Source organism: Salvelinus sp. IW2-2015, linkage group LG10 (assembly GCF_002910315.2).
Source record: "Salvelinus sp. IW2-2015 linkage group LG10, ASM291031v2, whole genome shotgun sequence".
Taxonomy (NCBI): domain Eukaryota; kingdom Metazoa; phylum Chordata; class Actinopteri; order Salmoniformes; family Salmonidae; genus Salvelinus; species Salvelinus sp. IW2-2015.
Genome location: NC_036850.1, coordinates 6,966,153 through 6,983,770, shown reverse-complemented (window position 1 = coordinate 6,983,770; position 17,618 = coordinate 6,966,153). Strand labels below are relative to the sequence as shown.

The following is a 17,618-nucleotide window of genomic DNA, read 5'->3' as shown; positions in this document are numbered from 1 at the left end:
TGGGTGGGGTTAAAAGTCCGCAAGAGAAAGTGGCTAGACCCAGGTGACTGGACAGTACGAAGTGAGGGAGGTACTTTCACACTCAGTCCAGGTCAAAGGTAAATCAGGCGCACCTTGGCACCACCTCACACATTGCACTCCAGCCCAATCCCTTCTAGAACACTGACAGAAGTCAGAGCTGATTTAAACAGCTAAATCCGATTCCAAATGAAGACATTCCTGACTCAGGGGATGCGGCATCAAACTCCGCCTCCCTGATAAAGGAACATCGCCCAGTTAGAGGGACATTTCTCCCTCCCTGGGCAAGGCTAGGGATATCTGGCCCCTTATTTGTGATATTCCTCCACACACTCATAACTCTTAGAATAGTTTGGGGGTGGAGAGCTATACAGAGAATGGACAGAAGATGGCAGTATTGCAGCACCCAATGGTCTCCCAGTCGACGGGGGCCTGGTTGAATGCTGGTGACATAATTTTGTTTTTTGGAGTAAACATTAAGGTTAAGGGTTTCCGTGTTCCCAGAGATAAGATATCTTAAAAGAATACACTCATATTGGAATAGGAGTTTTACTTTCTGAGTTTATTTAGGCAAGGGACTTTTGAGAAGATAAAGGTTCTTTTGGTATGTCTTAGATATGGTATGGACACGAATGTAGGTGTAACTTTTGACCTATTTTCTGTTTCGTTGCATTTCCGGTGACTTGATCACTCACGGGAGAATGTAGTGGGAATAATGAATTGTGTCATTTGGGATACTAGTTTATAACTCTTGACCATAAGGTTAGCATTTGTTTGGCCATTAGAAGATAGAGATAGGTTTATAAGGTTATGTAAGGACTTTAGAGATTGACACTATTAAGACATGTTGTTATTTTAAATCCATGCAGATAAAGTCAAAACAGTGAGACACTTAGTTAGTATTGTAAAGGAACACATAGTTGTATTGACTATTATTAGAAAAAGGCAGACAGATGGTCTACCCGCACTGTTGAGACCTTGAAGGTTTGAGAGCAGAGTGGGGAGGGTGGACCAGGAAATGAGCAAGGTAGGCTGTGAAATAAGATAGAGAGAAAGGGGTTAACATATATAAGCAGCAACAGATACATTTCAAAGTAGATAAGACACTTGACAGAGAATTGAAAAGAATAGATATGAATGTACGCCCAAGGGAGAATTGGATATGGGCGGAATGAATGGGACGTTTCATATAATAATGTACTAAGTCATTATTAAAGTAGGTAAGGTTGATACCTGGCCAGAGCAGGTATCAAACGGGGGGGGTACATTGTGGTGTCTAGGATAGGATGGGGCCTATTGGAAATAAACTAATGTAAAATTCAAAATTATAGCTAAAAATAGGTATAGAAGTTAATATATAATCAGAAACAAATGAGAAAACTGGTGGTTAACCAAATCTGTATGTCCAGGATTTATTGCGTTGCAGGTGAATTAAAGGAGAAGGTGATTCACTCGATCTGGGGGCATATCGCACTTGAGGGTGAGACACACTGACACTGGCGAATGATCACAGAGTTAAGAGAAGAACTGTTGCTAATAAAGCTCAGGGGTCAACTCCTTTATGAAGAATTCCCTGACCCCGACCTTTCCTCACTGTGTACGTTCATAGAAGTGAAAGTGTTGTTTGTCCTCTGGCTGATGATGTGTTCTTTGGGAGAAGGTGGGGTTTTACAGGACTGCTTGAGTCCTGAGCTGTCTGATAGGATACGATGGGGATGTTACCATCACAGTGTTGCAGAACACCACCAGTTCCAACGGCCAGGGTTCAGCCGGCCCCTCACCACTTCAAGACCAAGTCCACGCATCACTAAGCTCTCCAATCTGGTAAGGTAATAAATGTAAAAGACATCTAAGATAGTGAACAATTGGGGACTGAAACTGGTTATGAGGAAGGGAGAATATGTGGTGGCCTACAGAATATTAATAGAAAGGACTGTGTCGTATGTGGACATGCCAGCCTATTCTGCGTGCTACCCATTTGCCCTAAGTAATGTGGAGGTTGGATGTGTATATTGGAAAGTTTTAAGCAAATTCAACCTTGTGTAAAACTCTTGAGTTTTGTGTTCCCAGAAGTACTCCCCAGAAGGTACGTGGGAGTTAAGGCATATGGAGGATGTTTACAGCTGTATCACTGGTACAGGTAGGGTGTGGAATATGGGAGGCTCCCTACTACTAACTGCATCACTAATGCACTATTAACTAGAGGTGTTGCTGATGTATGGTGGATGTGTGGACTGCCAGGGGTTGACCCCATTTTGAAAGGAAATTGCGTTGCACATGTGTTTTGGCCAGTCTGATAACACCATTGCTATATTGAGGTTACAGCTAATCAACTTCTGGGAGCTGCACATGACACAGAGACTCGTACCAACCAGGAACGGCAAGCCGTGACGCTCTTGGTCCGAGGGTACAGATAACATGCACACCAACCTGTTGGGGTCCCAATAGGGGCCCCACGAATACCAGACATCAAACAGGAATGATGGCCGGTGGCATCTATTGCCAGTTTGCCCAGCTATTGTTGATGCTAAGCAGAATGCCTGGATCAATTATATCTACTATAATCACAATGATTTGTTAAACTACACCAAACAGTACTTACGGGGATGGCTGAACGATTGGAGGCTACCTCTCAAACCAGTAGACAAAATAGACTAGAATGGACATGATTCTGGCCAACCAGGGAGGTGTATGTAAAATGATTGGAGAACAGTGTTGCACGTTTGTCCCTAAACAATACTAGTCCGGATGGGAGCATTTCAAAAGCTCTGAGTGGGTTGGCAAGGTTATCAGTGGAGATGAAGGGTCTTGCAGGTGTGGAGGAGAGTGGACTGTTCTCTGGCTGGGTGGTTGGTTTGGTAGTCTACTACAATGATAGTTACTGGATTCTGACTCTAGTTGTTGTTCTTCTTATGCTAATGTGCTGTGCTGCCTGTATCATACCTTGTTTGAAAAGTTTGTTACAGATGTGGCAAGGAGGCTGATACGGAATCAAGTTTTCGCAGGAGAGTGGGCTGACAGAGGAGGACCTTGTTTGCTGTAGTTGATGTTGTCAAATGAATAAAAGTGATGTTTGTCCTCCCTGTTGTGAAGGTTTGAAGTTCCGGGTGGCGACGAGCCCACCTGGTACAAGTTGTATAGAGGGATGGACCTGAGGGTTTAACATATTCTCGTTTTTTGGGTTACTAATGTGTGGTTGGCCACTCCAGGTGTAGTTATTGGAGTGGACTCCTTTTTGGTCCTTGCTCATTTACGACTCAACTTACATTGATGCTATTGGTGTCCCTAGGGGGTGCCAGATGAATATAAACTGGTGGACTAAGTGACAGCTGGGTTTGAATCTTCTGTCTGTTGGTGGTGTCGGTTATAAAAATGTGGGCAGAATAACTACATTCATTTAATATCCAGAAACTGGGTAATTGGAATCAACAAGGCTTTGAGGCGGTCCATGGACAATTGGCAGCCACATCCCTGATGGCATTTCAAAATAGAATCGCGGTTGATATGTTATTGGCTGAACGGGGGGGGTCTGTGCAATGTTTGGTGAACAGTGTTGTTACTTCATTCCCAATAACACAGCTACGGATGGGAGTCTGACTGTAGCATTGAGGGACTTCGTACCCTTAATGGTAAGATGAAACAGCATTCTGGAGTGGACACTTCTATGTGGACTCATGGATGGATGCTTTGGTAAATATAAGACGCTGGTTTCCTCTATCCTAGTATCTATTTCCGTATTTGCAGGTATTCTTGTACTTTGTGGGTGCTGTTGCATTCCATGTGCGCGGACGCTTGCTAGCCGTGTTATCACTGCCGCCATAGACCTATTCAGGAAAGGGGCCAAATGTTCCATTGCTTGATGATGGGGAAGCTGGACCTGTTTATCTATTTGAGGACTAAGATACTTTTATGTCACGCTCTTGTGAGACGTGAAGAGAGGGAATCAAAAATTTGTCTTCTGAAATTTTATCCATTAGTTTTGTCTTTTTATATACGGTATGTCACGTCTCTTGTGAGACGTGAAGAGGGGATTTGTAAGGAATTGTATTAGATATTGGTGACTTGTTTTAACAACTTCTAACATTAGCTATGGTTGACACAATATACACACTCCCTTTTATATTGGACTATGCTGACTCATTGGACACATGCACGACACCCACAACTCCCCTCCCCATGACAATACACAGACACACACAACTCAGGGATGGAGCTCAGGACAAAGAACTACCTCAGGAACCAATGGAACGTGGACACCAGCCTGATCAGGACTACCCAAGACCCAGTTCGACCAATCGGAAGGCCAGACTCGCAGATCTACCTACTTTGCTTGTTGTCTATATATTACTGTACTAGTGTTGGAACTAGTCCCTTTTTTCCTGCGACCCCATACGGATCAGATAGAAAGAGCGTGCTGCCCGCTTTGCATAATATTTTTACACTTGAATAAACCTGCCTTATTATAAAATTATCCACCTCGTCCTATGTCTCCTCTTGTTCTCCTGTCTCAAGTAAAACGAATTATCAACACCTCAGGATCCTTCCAGACGAGGATGGGAGATGCCATTGGCATTAGCCAGGCTTCCATGAGTCGCTGTGTGACAAATGTAACCAAGGCACTGGTTGAGAAAGCTCCAAAGTGCATAGGATTCATGAGAGATGAAGCCACAAAACAGCAGTCCAAAGAGGAGTTTTTCAGGGTAGCGGGAATACCTAACGTCATGGGGGTTGTAGACTGTGCCCATATAGCCATTAAGGCACCCAATGCAGATGATTCTTCATATGTCAATAAGAAAGGCTTCCATTCAATAAACTGTCAACTTGTGTGTGATGCCAGGGGACTTTTGCTCAGTGCAGAGACTAACTGGCCCGGCAGCTTACAGGATAACTGCATATTTAAACAGTCTTCAGTGTACAAGGAATTGGAAGAGCAGGAAAATCACGAAGGCTGGTTATTAGGTAATATAGCTGATAATCCTCCATTTTAAACTTTCATTGTTGAAAATATATATATTTTTTATTATTGTCTTGCTCTTCAAGCTTCCCTCTTTCATAATGTCTAACCTAGCCATGCCTTTTCTTGTAGGAGACTGCCACTATCCTTTAAAGAAATGGCTGATGACACCTGTCCAGTACCCAGAAACTTCAGCTGACTTTCGATACAACCTGGCTCACACTGCCACTCATGAGATTGTGGACCGCACGTTCAGGGCCATTCAAACCCGTTTCCGTTGCCTGGATGGGTCCAAAGGCTACCTTCAGTACTCACCTGAGAAGTGCTCTCACATCATTCTGGCCTGCTGCGTCTTGCACAACGTGTCATTGCAATCAGGCTTGGATGCCTGGACGTTTGAGAGGACTGATATACCAGACCAGTCAGACGACGGCAGTCGAAAGCCAGAAACTGTGGACTCGGAGGCAGTCCGAATCCGCCAGGAGCTCATTCTTAGTCACTTCAGCTAGGTCTGCATGCTCAGAGTCAACAGGGAAAACACTGTTTCACAGAGACACTGCCTGCAATAGAGAAGTGGTTGACACCAGATTCTGTATAAGCAGAAAGAAAGATGATTTTGTGACTAATATAGGTTTTAGTAGGTGTAGATGTACAGTCGCTTCAGAAGGTATTCATACCCCTTGACTAATTCCACATTTTGTTGTTGGATTAAATTGATTATTTTTCTCACCCATCTACACACAATACCCCCTAATGGCAAAGTGAAAACATGTTTTTAGAAATGTTTGCAAATTTATTGATAATTAAATGTGTATCCTACAAAACTCTGTAGTCCTTTCTGATGATAAGCATACCCATAACATGATGCAGCCACCACCATGCTTGAAAATATGGTGGTACTCAGTGATGTGTTGGATTTGTATGTATATGTTGCAGAAAAGCTGTAAAAAAACAAAAAAAATATTTCTCCTCCAAAGAGGGGCGGTGGTGGAGGGGTTAATAAAACAATTTTAAGCCCTAATAGCGGACACATATCTCAACATGCTCACAACATGCCATTGGATACAAATTATAAACATTTGGATACAGAAAAAAAATGGTGCAAGTCAAATTCTTCTCAAATACTGTATTTGGCGTGTTGTGAGCATGTTGAGAGATGTGTCCATTCTTAGGGCTTGATTCAATCAGATAAAAAAAAGTGCATGTTTTGGATGATTTGTAGTCTGTACAGGCTTCCTTGTTTTTATTCTGTCATTTAGCTTAGTAACTACAATGTGTTCGATCCATCCTCAGTTTTCTCCTATCACAGCCATTAAACTCTCTTAAAGTCACCATTGGTCTCACGGTGAAATCCCTGAGCGGTTTCCTTCCGATCCAGCAACTGAGATAGGAAGGACACCTGTATCTTTTTTAAAATTGTACCTTTATTTAACTAGGCAAGTCAGTTAAGAACACTGAGCTCAGCACGCACTGAGCCCCAATTGTGTGCCGCCCCAATGGGACTCCCAATAACGGCCGGTTGTGATACAGTCTGGAATCAAACCAGGGTCTGTAGTGATGCCTCTAGCACTGAGATGCAGTGCCTTAGACCACTGCACCACTCAGGAGTGACTGGGTGTATTGATACACCATCCAAAGTGTAATTAAAAACTTCACCATGCTCAAAGAGATATTCAATGTCTGCTGTTTTAAATTTTTACCCATCTACCAAAAGGTGCCCTTTGCGAGGCATTGGAAAACCTCCCTGGTCTTTGTGGTTGAATCTGTGTTTGAAATTCACTGCTCAACTGAGGGACCTTACAGATAATTGTATGTGTGGGGTAAAGAGATTAAGTAGTCATTCAAAAATCATATTAACCACTATTATTGCACACAGAGTGAATCCAGMAGCTTATTATGTGGCTTGTTAAGCAAATGTTTACTCCTGAACTTAATTAGGCTTGCCATAACAAACGAGTTGGAAACTTATTGACTCAAGACATTTTAGCTTTTCATTTTTAATTAATTTGTAAAAAAATTCTAAAAACATAATTCCACTTTGACATTATGGGGTATTGTGTGTAGGCCAGTGACACATCTCAATTGAATCCATTTTAAATTCAAGCTTTAACACAGCAAAATGTGGAAATATTTGCAAACACTGGAATTGTCTACAAGAGTGCAGGGCGTGGTGTACAAGATTTATACACTCCAATAAATACATGTGTAAATGACTGGTTCATTTATTTTACTCATTATACGCATAACTATGCACAACTATTTTTTTTWAATATACAGTTTAAAGTTCATTCCAAAAACTCTTTGATAGAAAGTTAATTCGCCATATCTGTCACGGCCGTCGTAGGGAGGAGACCAAGGCGCAGCGTGTTAAGCGTACATACTTCTTTATTTAAAGAATGAACACTGAACAAAATGTGAAGATAATATGGCTAGTGCAGACAGGCAACTAAACATAGAATAAGAACCCACAAATACCCAAGGGAAAATGGCAACCTAAATATGATCCCCAATCAGAGACAACTATAAACAGCTGCCTCTGATTGGGAACCAATTCAGGCCACCATAGACCTACATATGCCTAGACTTACAAACACCCCTAGACATACAAAAACCCTAGAMAATACAAAACAAGCATACCCACCCTCGTCACACCCTGACCTAACCAAAATGATAAAGAAAACATAGATTACTACGGTCAGGGCGTGATAATATCAAAGGTTTGTTTGAGTTAACGGTGAAAAGACCAAGCTGTCTCCATCGCACAGCATGCTTGGCTATCAACAGCAATAAATCAAATCAATTTAATGAGACTTGGAAGGGGCGCGCCCTTCCAGATTGTCTCATTTTGAAAAGGGAAACTAAAGGCAATGGATGGASTGGACTGTGAGCTGAAAACCTGAGCAAATGATGGAGAACAAACATATTTCTGTCTCCCAGCATCTTATTGAGTAATTGGAGGACCAGACATAGCGAAGTGATTGAAGAGAGTGAGTAAGGATAGACAGTATTTCATATACTTTCATATATTACATCCAGTGTGTGTGTTGCACCGAGCTTTTTTTTTTAAAGAAAATATGCATGAACAAATGTAGTAGGAGTTCTCAGAACTCTGCTGAATCCTGGTTTTGAACTAATTGTTGTAGACGAAAATAAAAAAGTGTTCAACTAATTTAGACGAGCTGTGATTATTTGTAAAGTAAATTTATGCATGTTTTAGTGTTTCTAAAGAATTCATCAACATATCTCATTGGTTGAAATTGTCGATGGGACATGCAATTGATTTTGGTGATACTTGGACGAGACATCTGTGGAAAGACAGGCATTGAAAAGTATTTTTAAATGGAGACTGATGGCTTAAATTGAGTGGGATATTATATTGGTTATCCAGGACTGACTTTTTTTTAAAGTCTGAAGGTGAGACAAATCTGCAATACAAAAAKGAATGTAAAATAATAATCCTCTGAATTGTTGATACTATGTTCATTTAGTATGATGTTTACTATGCTATTTACTAATATTTACTATCAGTAGCCTGGGCTTAGCTAGTGTGGGGAGGTCTATGCAAGGGGAAATATCTGAGTGCTCATGGTCTGCTTTGTTTTAACTGCAGCCCTGTGTGTTAGATACATCACCAAGCGGTTCATTGGAGAGTATGACCATCAAAAGGGTAAAGACTGCATCTAATTTTACTGTCCCTTATGCAAGTTGTCACTTGACTATATTAGGCTGACAGCATTCTGTCTGTGGGGTTCTCATACAGGAGTAACTTACAGGTGTTGGAAAACTGTGGACAAGGAGACCATCGATTTTGAAATATTGGACACAGCCAACAAGGTACTATCCAGAGACTGAGGTCATCATGCTCTCGGCTTTAATCGACCTCAGAATTAAGTCTATATTTGACTGTTTTGGGGATTTGTYTCTCACTGCCCTTGTGTCAGACCTCTATAAACCCAAAGAGGAAGATTACTCTCAGGCTCAAACAACCAGACCCCCATACCATTCCTTTCAAGTCTGTTTTCTTGAATCATGGTGCCTTAAAGTGTCYTGGATATAATATCAACAAAGTTGACGTTGATCAAATATAATGGTTCTGAGCACAAGAAACATCTGATGCGACAATGAAAAGAACACTCAAGGCCATTTGAGTAGATTAACTATCCCATCTACTGTTAGTAGTTTTGAATGAAGATTAAATAAAAAAGTAAACAGCCGTCTCATCACTTAACCTGTCAAATGGAAACTCACAAGGTCAAGGACATGGTATGTGCACATCCTGCAAAAAAACATGTTCCAGGTGCTTGATTTAAACAACAATTGTAGAGAACAAAACAAACTGGCGTATGCTCCCAAAAGTGCTCTGCCCCTGCTAGAGTCGAAATGTTGCCATGAACAGACCACTTTTGAGAGCATAAAACCAGTGTACAGATGTATCTTGCTCTTTATTAAATAACAGCTCAACCTTTGTGGTCCCCCCCCATGTCTCTTGTTATCTCTCTCTCTCTGCAGGAGTCTGTGGGTTCTGCAGCATCTTCTCTTGAGAGTTCCATTAAATGGGCCGATGGTTTCCTTATTATGTATTCCATCACAGACCGGAGCAGCTTTGAGTCTGTCTCACACTTAAAGAGGATGAGTATTGATCATGTCAAGCAGACCCTGGGTGAGATGACAATTTTACACTTGTGGAAACACCAGTAAAGGGCAATCAAATGGAGTCTGGAGGGGAGGGTATCTCATTATTGCAGAGGTTACATCTTCTAAGAGGCGCTTTTCAGAACCTACTTTACATAGGCTAGTCCAGCTATCTTTTCWTTGAAGGATATTATGCTTTTGTATGTTTGTCAAATGTATCATAATGATTCCATTAAATCACTCATGACCAGGGGAACTGGTTTTATCAAGGCTGTGKTAAGCTGAGTTTGACTGCTTACTGCTTTTGCTGTAGTAAAAAACGTAAGCCACTGTTRCACACCAGTAYAGTGATAAAACAGTAGGTCTGCTTATTGTAACGGCAAACGTTATGTGCTGGTTGTCTTTTCTGCATAGCCTCAAATTCCTTGCAAGATACAGATAGACCATCTTAAACAAAATCATCTCTGTGTATTTTGTGTGTGTTTTGTGTCCCTTTAATAGGTTTCTAAACTCTGTTCCGTGCTCTTTCATCWGGCATACCTACTGTAATAGCTGTGAATAAATGTGACATGGAGAATGGAAGGGTGGTGCGGGCAGGAGAAGGAAAGGCCCTTGCCAGTGATCTGAGGTGACATGTTTCAATGGATTCACTTGTCTGGCGCCATCAGCAAACAACTTCCAATCGGCTATATTCTTATTAGCCTTGGAACACTGAATCAACTACATTTTGAAGATGTGTGAACTAAAATGTAGTAAAAGTTTTTGCCAACACAAGTGAATTCAAATATAAAATCAGCCAGTGGTGAATGATCCATGCAGGAAAACCATTTCTTTGTCCCTCAACCATATCCATACATTAAATTGACCAGTTGATAATGTCCAATTGTTTTCAGTGGGTGATGAGGAATGGAGAACTGATCTTTAGCCTCTTGTGTATGTTCAGGTGCAGCTTCTTTGAGTTGTCTGTGGCGGAATGTTCTGTGGCTGTGGAGGTAGCGGTTGAGAAGTTGGTATGAGAGGTGTGTCTGGAATACCAGCGCCACCTACTGGCCATGGACAAACAGTCACGCATGCTCCAGATGAGGCACGCACTGAGCCTCAAGCTCCCCCGCAGCAAGACCATGCAATGGTGACGAAGGCATTTCACAGAACACACACACAGTGTGTCTATGGCTACATATTGGTTAATGCACAATTGCATAGAGGTTCACACAGCTTTGATATGGCACTTGACAACATYAATGGGAGTTTGACAGAAAGCAGCTGAAATTGGATCGGAAGTTGAACTTTGACCAGGAGGTATTATCTCTTACTACCACCTGTTTGACAGTGAATTGTTTGCTRTCTACAGTGTTTGTAACAAGAACTGTCACACACTAAATCTTGATGGCTGTTTATAAATCAGGATATATTTATACAGAGAGAGAAGAGAAGCCACAATTACAACTTTGTAATTTTATTTAAAAATGGTCAAATAAATAAATACAAATTGATCGAATGCTCCAAAAATCTTGACTTACTCTGACACTGCAATGGAATTTGCCAAACACTGCATACAAATAGCTACATAAAATAACTCAAGTACAGGAAAGAGGTCAAATAAATCAGTGGATCACAGGCAACAAAAAGGATTGGTAACAAAACCGTAGTCAAAAATAAAGAAATACTTCTTTAAAAAAACTGTGAAAAAATACAACTGACAAATATTACAAGAGAGTATGCAGTTTGTGTAATAAACCATTTACACTATATTCGGCACATTAGTACCTTTGACTTGCTTGATTTGCTACAATGCATCTTAACAAAGAGGAAGAATACTTTACGTTGAGAAAAAGCCTTCTAAATTAATCAAATGATATGAGTGCATGAAGTTAGAGGTGGGACAGTGGTTACAAGAAAGGGGGGTCTCCATATTGATGGCAATGAAATGCAACTAGAATACTTGAAGGCCACAGATGTGACATGATATAGCATGAGAACAACTGTTTTCAGAACTAATCAAGATATGCAGAGAATCCAAGGTAATACACTGGTATGGATGAAGAATCTACTCAATATTGGTTTCCTAATTGGTTGCTCTCGTTGTGAATATTATTTAGCTGGTGTATATCATAAATGGGAAATAAAAAAGGCTTTAAAATCATTCTTTGGATATTAATGTTGTTTCCATTTTTTTTTTTACCACAACATGACATTTTACTTTCTTTCACAGCACAAAGCACTACACAATATTTGAGTTGGCCATACCACATCCTCCCCTATTTTCCTTCCTAAATCAGAAAATAAAAACAATTACGCCCATAATATTAAGCACTTTGCCTTCAAAGTTATGATCCAATAAAAGTCACTAATTGATAGGAATATTTCATTTCCTACACGAGTAATTGGGGTACGTATACAGTACATTAAACATTTAATTGTACAGCTGTAGTTTTCAATATGCTGCTGTAACACTTTACATTAAGGTACCCTATACCCTTCATCACTGGTCTATAAAGTGTTACTTATTAGTTATAATGGGTTATAAACTAAAATCTGTAAACTACTAAATAACAGTCTATAAACTACTTATACATATTTTATGAAAGGCACCTTAAAGTAAAGTGTTACCAAGGTTGGAAAGGGCGAAATTCAGTTCTAAATATATGAAAAGTAGGAATGGTTTTTATAAGTAGAATCATGTCCATACAATCTATTTGCATATGTAGGCATAGATTTGTTGAGGTTTTGACAGCTGTAGTTTTGTTGTTGGGCTCACCATGCTGAGCACAGATAGGGGAGTGTATTTGCTGAGATCCTTATTGTTTCTATTGCGTTATTGAGGCACTGAGAGCCACATTGTCTAAGCTTCTTCACCAAAAGGTCCAATGAAATACATAAAAAAGGATTATAAAGACACTATGAAGAATAAAATGTAAATTATTTACCAATATTCTGGAAATATGTCAAAAGCTTGGAAATCTGGCCCTAATTATACATATTCATGGTAAGTGTGTGTCATCACTGCTGTCACTTTTATCATTTGCATCTTGCCCTGTGAAGATGGCAAATGTACAGCCAGGAGAGAACTAAAGGATGTAACACTGTTGAGTGTTCAACCAAAGGTGCATTATAATATTTGCTAATTGCTTGTAGTTGAGGGACTTGTTTGAGGGAAAACTCAAATAGTAGTTCAAATCACAATCCTTATTTTTTCATACACTGGCAAGTCAAGTCAAAACTAAATCAGAACTCTCTTACATGATGACTCAGAGCAACTGACCCATTGTGAAAACAATAGATTCCAATTTTAGCCTATCATTTCAGTTCTGTGCAAAGAGAAGTCGATTTCCTGAAGTGGTTCATCACAAATAGACAATATTTCCATAATTCACAGAATTTTTTTGTGACACTCCAACCAGGCCAACAATACACCGAACACAGTTTCTTCACAAGGAGCAAGAATTTCTTAAGGCAATTGCTATACGATGACAAGTACTGCAGGCCAAAAGGAAGAGTGGCCTCAACACAAGACATTGGACTGGGCCATCACTTATTCTTTAACTAATGCTTTCCTTTTGATCTGGCTATAGATTAAAACCGCTTAGCATCTTCTCTTGTGCTTTCCAGTTAATTGCATTATTATGCAGATTTTTTCTTTTTCCAACCATTTTTTCAAACTTAACCTGCCTTTAAACATGGTTGGTCATTTCATGTCAGAGAAAATATAAAAGCCTTCGAACTCTCTAGAAAAAGGCACCCCAGAGGAACCCATACCGTATGGTGTAGTACAGCAAGTAGGCTGTGATGAAAGGATATGTTTACTGGCAACCTATTCCTTCATTTCCATTTAATGTCCCTACTTTCTCAAGTGTTTCCCGACTAATACATCTACATTTCCTTGCAACTCTAAGGACTTAAACATGTAAAATGGCAGGTTCTAAACAAAAGCTACACATACTGTACAAACGTGTAAAATGAAAAGTGACTTGTCAGCGTTGTGGTGTAAAATATAAATAATGAAAATGTTCATATTTACTTTAGACATGTTTATGGCAGGATGAGGGTATGTGGTTCGGTTCCAGTTTCTTTTGCCAACAAGTTTGTGCTTTTCCTACAGGGTTCCTGACAGTTTTTCCAAACAACATTCGGAACAATGTCATTGCCACACTCTCTTTTGTATGCATGTAACGCCCATGCAAAATTTGTGCCTATCTATGGGGACTCCTAATTGAAACCTTAAAAAACATTATATAAGAAAATAGGACTGTTTCCCTGCTGTATTTGGATACAATAGCATTTGGCAGTTATGAATTCAGCATATTGAATGATAATTCAATTGCAAGGAACATCAAAAAAGAAAGAAAGCTATTTACATAGTATTTTCCAGTTCTAATAGATTTTATAAGAAACCAAAGTAATGCGAAACAGAAAAGCACTTTTGAAGAAGCATATCTCGATGTTTGAAAACTAGGAAGACCTGAATATAAAACAGATTCCCCCAGAATAAATTGTTAGCTTCCTTCAGCAACAGATCCCAGGGGCATAACAAACGGACACAAAAAACCTCAGACAATATCTGAACTGATAGTTGCTAAATCCCCATGCATGCCTAGAGCTGCATTCACATGGCCTCTATCGTTCAAATGGAATATTGATGCAGCCGCTTTCGTGCCATGTCTCTGAATGTATCGCTCAACAAATTGGTCAATCATATTCTCAACAAGCAAAAAGGAATGCTAGGCTCAGCAACAATGGAAAAATGGACAATGCAACACAAGTCATGATAAGGTGACCTTGAAAAAGGAAAACATCTCCAATGGCAATGAAGCATGCAATGAGTCCATGTGATGCAGCTGAAGACCACAGATCTTAAGCCGAATGCTAGGCTCCTCCCACTGTAGCCGGTCTGTCTGGCTGTCTGTTGGGCAGCACWGAGGTGACAGTGGATACAACTTGAACGCCAGGCTAACCCTATGCTGATCCATCGTCTGTCCTGCGATGTTACTTTAAGCTGTATTGTCAGAGTTTTTGGTGGTTGTAATGGGGCAGGTGGGATAGATGGATGGAGGTGAGCTGGAGCTCCTGTAAGACAAAAAGTGTGATTTGGGACTAATCATATCCCTCAGGCAATACTATACATCACCAAGCGTTCTTGGAGAGTATGACCATCAAAGGGTAAAGACTGCATCTAATTTTACTGTCCCTTATGCAAGTGTGTCACTTGACTATATTAGGCGTGACAGCATTCTGTCTGTGGGTTTCTCATACAGGAGTAACTTACAGGTGTTGGAAAACTGTGGACAAGGAGACCATCGATTTTGAAATATTGGACACAGCAACAAGGTACTATCCAGAGACTGAGGTCATCATGCTCTCGCTTTAATCGACCTCAGAATTAAGTCTATATTTGACTGTTTTGGGGATTTGTCTCTCACTGCCCTTGTGTCAGACCTCTATAAACCCAAAGAGGAAGATTACTCTCAGGCTCAAACAACCAGACCCCCATACATTCCTTTCAAGTCTGTTTTCTTGAATCATGGTGCCTTAAAGTGTCCTGGATATAATATCAAAAGTTGACGTTGATCAAATATAATGGTTCTGAGCACAAGAAATCTGATGCGACAATGAAAGAACACTCAAGGCCATTTGAGTAGATTAACTATCCATCTACTGTTAGTAGTTTTGAATGAAGATTAAAATAAAAAGTAAACAGCCGTCTCATCACTTAACCTGTCAAATGGAAACTCACAAGGTCAAGGACATGGTATGTGCACATCCTGCAAAAAAACATGTTCCAGGTGCTTGATTTAAACAACAATTGTAGAGAACAAAACAAACTGGCGTATGCTCCCAAAAGTGCTCTGCCCTGCTAGAGTCGAAATGTTGCCATGAACAGACCATTTTGAGAGCATAAAACAGTGTACAGATGTATCTTTGCTCTTTATTAAATAACAGCTCAACCTTTGTGGTCCCCCCATGTCTCTTGTTATCTCTTCTTCTTGCAGGAGTCTGTGGGTTCTGCAATCTTCTCTTGAGAGTTCCATTAAATGGGCCGATGGTTTCCTTATTATGTATTCCATCACAGACCGGAGCAGCTTTGAGTCTGTCTCACACTTAAAGAGGATGAGTATTGATCATGTCAAGCAGACCCTGGGTGAGATGACAATTTTACACTTGTGGAAACACCAGTAAAGGGCAATCAAATGGAGTCTGGAGGGGAGGGTATCTCATTATTGCAGAGGTTACATCTTCTAAGAGGCGGCTTTTCAGAACCTACTTTACATAGGCTAGTCCAGCTATCTTTTCATTGAAGGATATTATGCTTTGTATGTTTGTCAAATGTATCATAATGATTCCATTAAATCACTCATGACCAGGGGAACTGGTTTTATCAAGGCTGTGTTAAGCTGAGTTTGACTGCTTACTGCTTTTGCTGTAGTAAAAAACGTAAGCCACTGTTGCACACCAGTATAGTGATAAAACAGTAGGTCTGCTTATTGTAACGGCAAACGTTATGTGCTGGTTGTCTTTTCTGCATAGCCTCAATTCCTTGCAAGATACAGATAGACCATCTTAAACAAAATCATCTCTGTGTATTTTGTGTGTGTTTTGTGTCCTTTAATAGGTTCTAAACTCTGTTCCGTGCTCTTTCATCAGGCATACCTACTGTAATAGCTGTGAATAAATGTGACATGGAGAATGGAAGGGTGGTGCGGGCGGAGAAGGAAAGGCCCTTGCCAGTGATCTGAGGTGAAATGTTTCAATGGATTCACTTGTCTGGCGCCATCAGCAACAACTTCCAATCGGCTATATTTCTTATTAGCCTTGGAACACTGAATCAACTACATTTTGAAGATGTGTGAACTAAAATGTAGTAAAAGTTTTTGCCAACACAAGTGAATTCAAAATATAAAATCAGCCAGTGGTGAATGATCCATGCAGGAAAACCATTTCTTTGTCCCTCAACCATATCCATACATTAAATTGACCAGTTGATAATGTCCAATTGTTTTCAGTGGGTGATGAGGAATGGAGAACTGATCTTTAGCCTCTTGTGTATGTTAGGTGAGCTTCTTTGAGTTGTCTGTGGCGGAATGTTCTGTGGCTGTGGAGGTAGCGGTTGAGAAGTTGGTATGAGAGGTGTGTCTGGAATACCAGCGCCACCTACTGGCCATGGACAAACAGTCACGCATGCTCCAGATGAGCCACGCACTGAGCCTCAAGCTCCCCGCAGAAGACCATGCAATGGTGACGAAGGCATTTCACAGAACACACACACAGTGTGTCTATGGCTACATATTGGTTAATGCACAATTGCATAGGAGGTTCACCACGCGCTTTGATATGGCACTTGACAACATTAATGGGAGTTTGACAGAAAGCAGCTGAAATTGGATCGGAAGTTGAACTTTGACCAGGAGGTATTATCTCTTACTACACTGTTTGACAGTGAATTGTTTGCTATCTACAGTGTTTGTAACAAGAACTGTCACACACTAAATCTTGATGGTGTTTATAAATCAGGATATATTTATACAGAGAGAGAAGAGAAGCACAATTACAACTTTGTAATTTTTATTTAAAAATGGTCAATAATAAATAATCAAATTGATCGAATGCTCCAAAAATCTTGACTTACTCTGACACTGCAATGGAATTTGCCAAACACTGCATACAAATAGCTCATAAATAACTCAAGTACATAGGAAGAGGTCAAATAAATCAGTGGATCACAGGCAACAAAAAGGATTGGTAACAAAACCGTAGTCAAAAATAAACAAATACTTTCTTAAAAAAATTTGGTGAAAAATACAACTGACAAATATTACAAGAGAGTAGCAGTCTGTTGTAATAACATTTCACTATATTCGGCACATTAGTGCCTTTGACTTGCTACAATGCATCTTAACAAAGAGGAAGAATACTTTACGTTGAGAAAAAGCTTCTAAATTAATGAAATTATATGAGTGAATGAAGTAAGAGGTGGGAAGGTTACAAGAAAGGGGGGGGGGGGGGGGGTCTCCAGATAATG

At 40.2% G+C, this 17,618-nt stretch overlaps 1 protein-coding gene and 1 pseudogene across 1 annotated transcript; both read left to right on the top strand.

The window, feature by feature from the left end:
• The first annotated feature begins 3,408 nt into the window (after positions 1 to 3,408).
• LOC139028306 (putative nuclease HARBI1) lies at positions 3,409 to 7,386 on the top strand. Its single transcript, XM_070445350.1, has 2 exons — positions 3,409 to 4,977; positions 5,105 to 7,386. The coding sequence occupies exons 1-2, from the start codon at positions 4,503 to 4,505 to the stop codon at positions 5,479 to 5,481; spliced, it is 852 nt and encodes a 283-aa protein (XP_070301451.1). The 5' UTR covers positions 3,409 to 4,502; the 3' UTR covers positions 5,482 to 7,386.
• A 7,258-nt stretch (positions 7,387 to 14,644) lies between these two features.
• LOC139028288 (ras-related and estrogen-regulated growth inhibitor-like) lies at positions 14,645 to 16,838 on the top strand (annotated as a pseudogene).
• Positions 16,839 to 17,618: the final 780 nt, after the last annotated feature.

Excerpts from the sequence above, each read along its gene's own strand:
- LOC139028306 (XM_070445350.1), top strand. The coding sequence starts at position 4,503 with ATGTCTCCTCTTGTTCTCCTGTCTCAAGTAAAACGAATTATCAACACC. Across the intron at positions 4,978-5,104 it reads TCACGAAGGCTGGTTATTAG|GAGACTGCCACTATCCTTTA; the intron begins GTAATATAGCTG and ends CTTTTCTTGTAG.